This window comes from Pseudophryne corroboree, chromosome 3 (assembly GCF_028390025.1).
Source record: "Pseudophryne corroboree isolate aPseCor3 chromosome 3, aPseCor3.hap2, whole genome shotgun sequence".
Classification (NCBI taxonomy): Eukaryota; Metazoa; Chordata; class Amphibia; order Anura; family Myobatrachidae; genus Pseudophryne; species Pseudophryne corroboree.
Window position 1 is genome coordinate 466,647,000 of NC_086446.1, and position 12,059 is coordinate 466,659,058.

General features: G+C 46.9%; 1 protein-coding gene across 2 annotated transcripts in view; it reads left to right on the forward strand.

Moving 5' to 3' along the window:
• The window catches only part of LOC135056023 (actin-related protein 2/3 complex subunit 1A-A-like), an 87,498-nt gene that overhangs the window by 68,097 nt on the left and 7,342 nt on the right, over nt 1-12,059 (forward strand). For both annotated transcript variants that reach the window (XM_063960730.1, XM_063960729.1), the window contains exon 8: nt 9,753-9,946. In XM_063960730.1, the coding sequence (XP_063816800.1) occupies nt 9,753-9,946 (194 nt within the window). The remainder of the gene's footprint in view (nt 1-9,752; nt 9,947-12,059) is intronic.

The following is a 12,059-nucleotide window of genomic DNA, read 5'->3' on the forward strand; positions in this document are numbered from 1 at the left end:
TTGTTCCGGGTGGCCAAGAAGAGCTTGGTACCCAGAACTCCAAGAAATGATCTCAGAGGACCCATGGCCTCTGCCGCTCAGACAGGACCTGCTGCAGCAGGGGGCCTGTCTGTTCCAAGACGTACCGCGGCTGCGTTTGACGGCATGGCGGTTGAACGCCAGATCCTGAAGGAAAAGGGCATTCCGGAGGAAGTTATCCCTACGCTATTTAAAGCTAGGAAAGAAGTGAACGCAAACCATTATCACCGCATATGGCGGAAATATGTTGCGAGCTGTGAGGCCAGTAAGGCCCCAAAGGAGGAATTTCAGCTAGGTCGCTTTCTGCACTTCCTACAAGTCAGAGGTGACTATGGGCCTAAAATTGGGTTCCATTAAGGTCCAGATTTCGGCTCTATCGATTTTCTTCCAAAATAGGACTGGCTTCACTGCCTGAAGTTCAGACTTTTGTTAAGGGAGTGCTGCATAGTCAACCCCCGTTTGTGCCTCCAGTGGCACCGTGGGATCTCAACGTAGTGTTGGATTTCCTGAAGTCGCATTGAGTTGAGCCACTTAAATCCGTGGAGCTACAATACCTCACGTGGAAAGTGGTCATGCTGTGGGCCGTGGCGTCGGCCAGGCGTGTATCAGAATTGGCGGCTTTGTCATACAAATGCCCTTATCTGTATTTTATATGGATAAGGCGGAATTGAGGACTCGTTCCCAATTCCTTCCTAAGGTGGTATCAGTTTTTCATGTGAACCAACCTATTGTGGTGCCTGCGGCTACTTGGGACTTGGAGGATTCCAAGTTTTCTGGACGTAGTCAGGGCCCTGAAAAGTATATGTTTCCAGGACGGCTGTAGTCAGGAAAACTGACTTGCTATTTATCCTGTATGCACCCAACAAGCTGGGTGCTCCTGCTTCTAAGCAGACTATTGCTCGCTGGATCTGTAGCACGATTCAACTTGCACATTCTGCGGCTGGACTGCCGCACCCTAAATCTGTAAAAGCCCATTCCACGAGGAAAGTGGGCTCTTCTTGGGCGGCTGCCCGAGGGGTCTCGGCTTTACAAATTACTACAGATCCAGCGAGCAATAGTCTGCTTAGAAGCAGGTGCACCCAACTTGTTGGGCGCATACAGGATAAAAGGCGAGTCAGTCTTCCTGACTCCAGCTGTCCTGGAAACATACATTTTTAGGGCCCTGACTACATCCAACAACTTGGAAGCCTCCAAGTCATTCGTAGCCGCAGGCACCACGATAGGTTGGTTCAGATGAAAAGCTGATACCACTTTGGGGAGAAACTGGGGACGAGTCCTCAATTCTGCCCTATCCATATGGAAAATCAGATAAGGGCTTTTACATGACAAAGCCGCCAATTCTGAAACCCGCCTGGCCGAAGCCAAGGCCAACAACATGACCACTTTCCACGTGAGATATTTTAAATCCACGATTTTCAGTGGCTCAAACCAATGTGACTTTAGGAAATCCAACACCACGTTGAGATCCCAAGGTGCCACTGGAGGCACAAAAGGGGGCTGAATATGCAGCACTCCCTTAACAAAAGTCTGAACTTCAGGTAGTGAAGCCAATTCTCTCTGGAAGAAAATCGATAGAGCCGAAATCTGGACCTTAATGGAACCCAATTTAAGGCCCATAGTCACCCCTGACTGTAGGAAGTGCAAGAACCGGCCCAGCTGAAATTCTTCCGTTGGGGCCTTCCTGGCCTCACACCACGCAACATATTTTCGCCATATGCGGTGATAATGGTTCGCGGTTACTTCTTTCCTAGCTTTTATCAGCGTAGGAATGACTTCCTCCGGAATGCCCTTTTCCTTCAGGATCCGGTGTTCAACCGCCATGCCGTCAAACGCAGCCGCGGTAAGTCTTGGAACAGACAGGGCCCCTGCTGCAGCAGGTCCTGTCTGAGCGGTAGAGGCCATGGGTCCTCTGACATCATTTCTTGAAGTTCCGGATACCACGCTCTTCTTGGCCAATCCGGAACAATGAGTATAGTTCTTACTCCTCTTCTCCTTATTATCCTCAGTACCTTTGGTATGAGAGGAAGAGGAGGGAACACATAAACTGATCGGTACACCCACGGTGTTACCAGAGCGTCCACAGCTATCGCCTGCGGGTCTCTTGACCTGGCGCAATATTTTTCTAGCTTTTTGTTTAGGCGGGACGCTATCATGTCCACCTGTGGTTTTTCCCACTGGTTTACAATCATTTGAAAGACTTCTGGATGAAGTCCCCACTCTCCCGGGTGGAGGTCGTGCCTGCTGAGGAAGTCTGCTTCCCAGTTGTCCACTCCCGGAATGAACACTGCTGACAGTGCTAACACGTGATTTTCCGCCCATCGGAGAATCCTTGTGGCTTCTGCCATCGCCGTCCTGCTTCTCGTGCCGCCCTGTCGGTTTACATGGGCGACTGCCGTGATGTTGTCTGACTGGATCAGAACCGGCTGGTTTTGAAGCAGGGGTTTTGCCTGACTTAGGGCATTGTAAATGGCCCTCAGTTCCAGAACATTTATGTGCAGGGAAGTCTCCTGACTTGACCAAAGTCCTTGGAAGTTTCTTCCCTGTGTGACTGCCCCCCAGCCTCGAAGGCTGGCATCCGTGGTCACCAGGACCCAGTCCTGTATGCCGAATCTGTGGACCTCTTGAAGATGAGCACTCTGCAGCCACCACAGCAGAGACACCCTTGTCCTTGGAGACAGGGTTATCAGACGATGCATCTGAAGATGCGATCCGGACCACTTGTCCAACAGGTCCCACTGAAAGGTTCTTGCATGAAACCTGCCGAATGGAATCGCTTCGTAGGAAGCTACCATTTTTCCCAGGATCCGCGTGCAGTGATGCACCGACACCTGTTTTGGTTTTAGGAGGCCTCTGACTAGAGATGACAGCTCCTTGGCCTTCTCCTCCGGGAGAAACACTTTTCTCTGTTCTGTGTCCAGAACCATCCCTAGGAACAGCAGGCATGTCGTAGGGACCAGCTGTGACTTTGGAATGTTTAGAATCCAGCCGTGCTGTTGTAGCACTTCCCGAGATAGTGCTACCCCTACCAACAACTGCTCTCTGGACCTCGTCTTTATCAGGAGATCGTCCAAGTACGGGATAATTAAAACTCCCTTCCTTCGAAGGAGTATCATCATTTCCGCCATTACCTTGGTAAAGACCCTCGGAGCCGTGGAGAGACCGAACGGCAACGTCTGGAATTGGTAATGACAATCTTGTACCACAAACCTGAGGTACTCCTGGTGAGGATGGTAAATGGGGACATGTAGGTAAGCATCCTTGATGTCCAGCGATACCATGTAATCTCCCTCGTCCAGGCTCGCAATAACCGCCCTGAGCGATTCCATCTTGAACTTGAATTTTTTGATATATGTGTTCAAGGATTTCAAATTTAAAATGGGTCTCACCGAACCGTCCGGTTTCGGTACCACAAACATTGTGGAATAGTAACCCCTTCCTTGTTGAAGTAGGGGCACCTTTACTATCACTTGTTGTGAATACAGCTTTTGAATTGCCTGTAACACTGCCTCCCTGCCTGAGGGAGTGGTTGGCAAGGCAGATTTGAGGAAACGGCGGGGGGGGGAGACGTCTCGAATTCCAGTTTGTACCCCTGAGATACTATTTGAAGGATCCAGGGATCCACCCGTGAGCGAGCCCACTGCTTGCTGAAATGCTTGAGACGGGCCCCCACCGTACCTGGCTCTGCCTGTGGAGCCCCAGCGTCATGCTGTGGACTTAGAGGAAGCGGGGGAGGACTTTTGCTCCTGGGAACTGGCTGTATGCTGCAGCTTTTTCCCTCTACCTCTGCCTCTGGGCAGAAAGGACGCGCCTTTAACCCGCTTGCCCCTATTGGGCCGAAAGGACTGTACCTGATAATACGGTGCTTTCTTTGGTTGTGAGGGAACATGGGGCAAAAATGTAGACTTCCCAGCTGTTGCTGTGGAAACGAGGTCCGAGAGACCATCCCCGAACAATTCCTCACCCTTATAAGGCAGAACTTCCATGTGTCGTTTGGAATCTGCATCACCTGTCCACTGCCGAGTCCATAACCCTCTCCTGGCAGAAATGGACATTGCACTAATTTTGGATGCCAGCCGGCAAATATCCCTCTGTGCATCCCTCATGTATAAAAGTGCATCTTTTATATGCTCTACGTTCAGCAAAATAGTGTCCCTGTCTAGGGTATCTATATTTTCTGACAGGGAATCTGACCACGCAGCTGCAGCGCTGCACATCCAGGCTGAAGCTATAGCCGGTCTCAGTATCACACCTGTGTGTGTATATATAGATTTCAGGATAGCCTCCTGCTTTCTATCAGCAGATTCCTTCAGGGCGGCCGTATCCGGAGACGGTAGTGCCACCTTCTTCGACAAGCGTGTGAGCGCTTTATCCACCCTAGGGGATGTTTCCCAGCGTGACCTATCCTCTGGCGGGAAAGGGTACGCCATTAGTAACCTCTTAGAAAGTACCATCTTTTTATCAGGGGAAGCCCACGCTTCTTCACACACTTCATTTAACTCTTCAGATGGAGGAAAAGCTACTGGTAGTTTTTTCTCTCCAAACATTATACCCTTTTTTGTGGTACCGGGGGTAACATCAGAAATGTGCAACACATTTTTCATTGCCTCAATCATGTAACGTGTGGCCCTACTGGAAGTTACATTAGTCTCTTCGTCGTCGACACTGGAGTCAGTATCCGTGTCGACATCTGTGTCAACCATCTGAGGTAGCGGGCGTTTTAGAGCCCCTGATGGTTTTTGAGACGCCTGGGCAGGCACAGGCTGAGAAGCCGGCTGTCCCACATTAGGTATGTCGTCAAACCTTTTATGTAAGGAGTCGACACTATCACGTAATTCCTTCCACAGCACCATCCACTCAGGTGTCGACCCCGCAGGGGGTGACATCACATTTACAGGCATCTGCTCCGCCTCCACATAACCCTCCTCATCAAAGATGTCGACACAGCCGTACCGACACACCGCAAACACACAGGGAATGCTCTGACAGAGGACAGGACCCCACAAAGCCCTTTGGGGAGACAGAGAGAGAGTATGCCAGCACACACCAGAGCGCTATATAACACTGGGATCCCACTATCAATGAGTGTTTTCCCTATAGCTGCTTTTTTATATATATTACATATATATATATCTATACTGCGCCTAAATTTAGTGCCCCCCCTCTCTTTTTTACCCTTCTGTAGTTTTCTCAGACTGCAGGGGAGAGCCAGGGAGCTTCCTTCCAGCGGAACTGTGAGGGAAAAATGGCGCCAGTGTGCTGAGGGAGAAGCCCCGCCCCCTTTTTCGGCAGACTTTCTCCCGCTTTTTCTGTGATACTGGCAGGGGTAATTTTACATCTATATAGCCTCTGGGACTATATATGATGTATATTTTGCCAGCCAAGGTGTTATCTATTGCCCTCAGGGCGCCCCCCCCCAGCGCCCTGCACCCATCAGTGACCGAAGTATGAGGTGTACATGAGGAGCAATGGCGCACAGCTGCAGTGCTGTGCGCTACCTTGGTGAAGACTGAAGTCTTCTGCCGCCGATTTTCCGGACCCTCTTTGTGCTTCTGGCTCTGTAAGGGGGACGGCGGCGCGGCTCCGGGAACGAACACCAAGGTCGGGTCCTGCGGTCGATCCCTCTGGAGCTAATGGTGTCCAGTAGCCTAAGAAGCCCAAACTACCACCTGTTAGGTAGGTTCGCTTCTTCTCCCCTTAGTCCCTCGCTGCAGTGAGTCTGTTGCCAGCAGATCTCACTGAAAATAAAAAACCTAAATATACTTTCTTTCTAGGTGCTCAGGAGAGCCCCTAGTGTGCATCCAGCTCGGCCGGGCACAAGAATCTAACTGAGGTCTGGAGGAGGGTCTTAGTGGGAGGAGCCAGTGCACACCAGTAGTCTAAAAGCTTTCTTTGTAGTTGTGCCCAGTCTCCTGCGGAGCCGCTAATCCCCATGGTCCTTACGGAGTCCCCAGCATCCACTTAGGACGTTAGAGAAATTGTACATAAGTTAAGAAGAAATGTCCTTAGTAATGGAAGCAAAACATAAAATAAATTACGTGCCTTATACTGTATGTCTATGCCCACCAGAATTCGACCATATTGGTTTCGGATTGGTCCTCATACCTGATTCTTCTACCAGCATCTTAATCCAGTAGCAACTATATTCCCAGACAATCTCAAACACAACACTGCATATTCCCCGTACAATGCAATAACCCCAGCTTTACTTGAACTAACTAGTGCCTTCCAGGTTTTGGGATCAAGTTCCCTAGAGAAGAGATATAGGCCCTCATTCCAAGTTGTTCGCTCTGTAAAAATCTTCGCATCGCAGCGATTTTCCGCTTAATGCGCATGCGCAATGTTCGCACTGCGACTGCGTCAAGTAAATTTGCTATGCACTTAGTAATTTTACTCACGGCTTTTTCATCGTTCTGGCGATCGTAATGTGATTGACAGGAAATGGGTGTTACTGGGCGGAAACAGGCCGTTTTATGGGCGTGTGGGAAAAAACGCTACCGTTTCCGGAAAAAACGCAGGAGTGGCCGGAGAAACGGAGGAGTGTCTGGGCGAACGCTGGGTGTGTTTGTGACGTCAAACCAGGAACGACAAGCACTGAACTGATCGCAGATGCCGAGTAAGTCTGGAGCTACTCAGAAACTGCTACGAGGTGTGTAATCGCAATATTGCGAATACATCGTTCGCAATTTTAAGATGCTAAGATTCACTCCCAGTAGGCGGCGGCTTAGCATGAGCAAATCTGCTAAAATCCGCTTGCGAGCGAACAACTCGGAATGACCTCCATAATTAGGTAGGCTTATGTGTATACAATTGTAGTTTACACAATAGTTAGGAAAGGAAAACATGACAACGCCCCCTATCTGTTCTCATACTCTGGACCAGGGAACATATGCGCAGAATGGGTTTTGTGCCTGTGCAGACACCGCACCATCGTATTTGTGCGTAAACTATCGGGTTTACATACAGTTGTGCTCATAAGTTTACATACCCTAGCAGAATTTGTGATTTTCTGGCCATTTGTCAGAGAATATGAATGATAACTCACAAACTTTTCTTTCACTCATGGTTAGTGGTTGGGTGAAGCCATTTATTGTCAAACAACTGTGTTTACTCTTTTTAAATCATAATAACAACAGAAACTACCCAAATGACCCTGATCAAAAGTTTACATACCCTGGAGATTTTGGCCTGATAACATGCACACAAGTTGACACAAACGGGTCTGAATGGCTACTAAAGGTAACCATCCTCACCTTTGATCTGTTTGCTTGTAATCAGTGTGTATAAAAGGTCAGTGAGTTTCTGGACTCCTGAAAGACCCTTGCATCTTTCATCCAGTTCTGCACTGACGTGTCTGGATTCTGAGTCATGGGGAAAGCAAAAGAATTGTCAAAGGATCTGCGGGAAAAGGTAACTGAACTGTATAAAACAGGAAAGGGATATAAAAAGATATCCAAGCAATTGACAATGCCAATCAGCAGTGTTCAAACTCTAATTAAGAAGTGGAAAAGTGGGGAGATCTCAAACGTGCAGTTCATGCAAGACAGCCCAAGAATTTACAGGAACTGGAGGCTTTTTGCCAAGAAGAATGGGCAGCTTTACCATCTGAGAAAATAAAGAGCCTTATCCACAACTACCACAAAAGACTTCAAGCTGTCATTGATGTTAAAGGGGGCAATACACAGTATTAAGAACTGGGGTATGTAAACTTTTGATCAGGGTCATTTGGGTAGTTTCTGTTGTCATTATGATTTCAAAAGAGTAAACACAGTTGTTTGACAATAAATGGCTTCACCCAACCACTAACCATGAGTGAAAGAAAAGTTTGTGAGTTATCATTCATATTCTCTGACAAATGGCCAGAAAAATCACAAATTCTGCTAGGGTATGTAAACTTATGAGCACAACTGTATAAATCTAAATTAGGCCCAGACTCTATGTTGTACTAAATTTGTATTTTATTGCAGGAAAACTTTAAACCTTTAAAAACGTAAAAAATTCTATTGAAAAAAAAAAAACTTGTTAACTTCCTATATACTGTCAGGCATTTTTATAGAATAACAACCATTAGAATATCCATGGCTTGGTGAATTCTTCAGAACAGCATACTTTCCAGAACGGGTATGGGTCGTTGGATAGACACAACTTAGATCGACAGTCATTAGGTCAACCATGGAAGGTCGACGTGCATTAGGTCGACAGGGACAATAGGTTGACATGGTCATTAGGTCGACATGTACTATGTCGACACGTCGAAAGGTCAACATGAGGTTTTTGACTGTTTTTGGTGTCGTTTTCTCCGTAAAGTGACAGGGAACCCAAATAAGTGCACCGTGTCCCCTCGCATGGCTCGCTTCGCTCGCCGTGCTTCGGGCAAGGTGCCTTGCTCCGCTACCGCTTCGCTTGGCACAGATTACCATTCCAATCGTAGATCACGTGGATCGTTAAGTATGAAAAAAATCCAAAAAATGAAAGAAAAAAAATCGTGAAAACTCATGTCGACCTTTTGACCTTTCGACCTAGTACATGTCGACCTAATTTCCATGTTGACCTTCAGTGGTCGACCTAATGAGTGTCGACCTAAGTTGAGTCGACCTAACGGTCGTAACCATCCAGGACACATGTAAATGAGAGTAAGGTTGGTAAAGTGAAATAAAATTATGAGAAAGGACAGAATTATTTTTTATTGATATAATTAATGGGGGCATCCTCACAAAGTACTTTTTAACTTTGAATAAGATAATCGTTCTTCTTAACTATAGTTCTGCTTTGATTTTATAATATAAAGCTTATCTTTAATCAGCATTAAGCTAAAACATTGATGGTAAATGCCGTATTCACGGCCCGATTTGGGGAGAGATGTGTGCTGAGCGTGCGGGGGAGGGTACGGGGGGCCGCTGATTTCACCCAGCGGGTGAAATGAACGACCTGCTAGATTGAGCATGCAGGCCAATCTAACACCAGCGATAGCGATGCACTGGGCCGCGCATCGCTATCACTGTGGGGGTACACACAGAGAGATCACTTCTTAAAAGCTAAGCAATCTAGTCAGATTGCTTAGATTTTAAGCAGCGATCGCTCCGTGAGTACCCCCCTTATCTGTGATCTAATGGGAAACAAAAGTGAGATGAGAGCTGGCTGCCTACTGTCTGCTTTTAATAAATGAGCTACAGCTAATCAAAAGCTTCTTTTTCCCAAATCACTTCATTAAGGTTAGCTGGATCTGGCTATGGATATGTAAATTGCCTTTAATGAACAATTATTCGCAAGTGATACTGCAGATCTTTGAATAGAGATCGCACACATGGCAATGTGTGATAGGGATCATGGCTTTGGGTGTAAAAGGCCTCTGCTCTTGAATGGAGTCCTGTTTAAACTGAACCTGTGTAATCCTGGATTCACATTTATCGAATCAGTGCATCACAAATTCCACATACATACAATTCCATTAATTTCAGGCTCCTTAAGTCTATCCCTCCCATTTGTTTCTTGGTAGTGTTTGTGTTACTCTAGAAAATGAAACGATCTGTATCATTTATATTTGTATAAAATAAAGATGGCTATTGATGCTGTCCTATATGTCATGCAGTATACTGCACACTGCTGCAGAGAATGTGCTGTATAAATACTTGATAATGCCATTATTGTTGGTTTTATAATGGAATGACAAGTTCCTTTTAATATTTAATAAATATTTAATTGTTTCATAGACTTTATTCTAATAATCTCTCCATCAGGGATATGACTACACCCCCTATCTATTCTCATACTCTGGACCCGGGAACATGGAGTTCATCTGTAGAAATGACGCCCAGAGACAGAGCTCCAGGTCCACTACGTCAGCTATGCAGCATTTCCGCAATCTGGATAAAAAGGCTGCACAGGAGAATAACAACGAAGAGGTGGACACCCTACATCAGAACAGCATCAGGTGGCAGAATATATTATGTCCTATCTAAAGCTAGTGATATAGTCAGACACAGCAAACATGTACATTCTGCAGAGACAGCAGCAGCACTGCCATCATAGTCCATAATCACATCCAATTATGATATCCTCTTTTTATTACTGTAAATTTACAAAGGATGAATCGATCCCAATAAATTATGGGACATATCCAAATACCTTTCTGTTGGGACAACCAATTTATGGCTAGTATCTAACTATGATTTATGATTTTAGTAATGTTGTGTGCACCAGTCTTTATCTGCACATCAGTATATGCATATACATAATAAGATAACTTGAGGATGGGAATCAAGTCTAAACACATAATTAATTTGTATTTCATTCATATACACCTTATACACATGGCTTAAAGGTAATTTTATACAATATCTTTAATAATTTTGTGCATGAAACAAACTTTGTGTACCCTGAGCCATTAGAGAGCACGTTATATCATTTTCTCAGTCAGCGCTCAAACAGTTTTGGAATTGGGGGCATTTTGGATTTCTGAAAAGGGGTACTCAACCCAGTGGCATCAGAAGAGGGGCGCTGCTAGAGGGTGCATAGTGCGCACTGGGTGTCACCAGACCCGGTGACGCCACTGACTCAACCTGTATATATAATACAATAGTGACTGGCACTCATGCTACTCACAAATTTATCTGCCCTGGTGCCCTCCTCTAGCATAGGCAGAAAAAATCTGAGCATTAATAGGCGGCACTCTGGGTCTTAATGAAGTAATATGTTTATGGTATGTCACAGATGCCAACGTTTCAGATTTGAAAAGGGGGCATGGCCACAGGTAAAGTGACGTGGCCACGTCCCTTTTTCTACACTTTCAATGGAAGTTTGGAGAGCCAAAAATCGGTACAGACCATAGAAAAAAGGTACTGTACCTGCCAAAAAGATACAGTTGGAGGGTATGCCACTGCATCTGCAGCACGTCTCTGCGCTGTAGATAGGGGGGGGGGGGGGGGGAATCCTTTTACTGCAGCGTCCTATGTCCTGCTGCCAGTCTGCCTGCCCCCTCCGGCCTCAACAATCCCCACTCCATAGCCACAGCGCAGGTGGAACAAAAGCTGCTGCGCCCATCGGCATAGATGTGTATAAAAGCGGCGCAGCGGAAGGCTTTCATAGCCCTCCCTGCGCCGCATACTCTCTGAGCCCCGGAGCCTCCTCTGCGCGTGATGTCACAGAAGTGCCTCCTCACCACAGCCGTGCCCAGATCCCCAGAGGCCCTGACTCCGCAACACAGCACCTGGGCTGCTGGCCTGGAAGCCCCGAGATGGCTAATGTAACGGATAGAGTGGGTGATATCGCGGAGGGTAGTGTCTGGACGCTGAATCAATGTAAAAGGTGACAGTGCTGTGCAGTGCAGTGTCACTGACACTGCACAGCACTCTCACCTTTTACATTGATTCAGCAAGTCAGTCATTTCTGCCAGCCTGTCACTACTGTTAGCGCCAGTGTCTCAACACACCGCATTACAGGGAAGTAGACGCACTAAATAAACTACAGCTCCCAGCAGACCTTAGCGCCGAAGCATTCTGGCGCTATGGCCTGCTGGGAGCTGTAGTTTATTGGGTGCATCTTCTTCCCTGTAATGCGGCACGTTGGGACACCGGCGCTAACTATAGTGACTGCCTGCTTGGTTGATGTACGAGTCTCCGGGAGAGCCACTGCCAAAGGGAGGATATCAGCTTAGCTGCTTCCAGCAGGAGAAGCATGGGAAACATTACCCGCCACTCCTCCACTCGCAGTACCTCTGGGCCCCATCCGCAGCACCCCCCCCCCTTCCACCAACCATATGTTGCGTATTTAATGGGACAATTTTGTGCAGTGTGCCTCTTCAAATGTTTTCATCTCTCCACACATCAAGGCATATTTGGCATTTATAGAGAGCTCTCCCGAGAGTTAACTGTGAATGTTCACCTTTATGTAAGCAGGGTGACTCATCTAAGCGCATCAATACAGAAATAAAACATTTTGTGCTTCACATATAGAAGTCTGAAGGCCAATGTATCCACCCCTCTAATCCTTTACATACCTCCCTGCACTGAATAGATCCATGTATACTGAAAGCCATAGCATACACT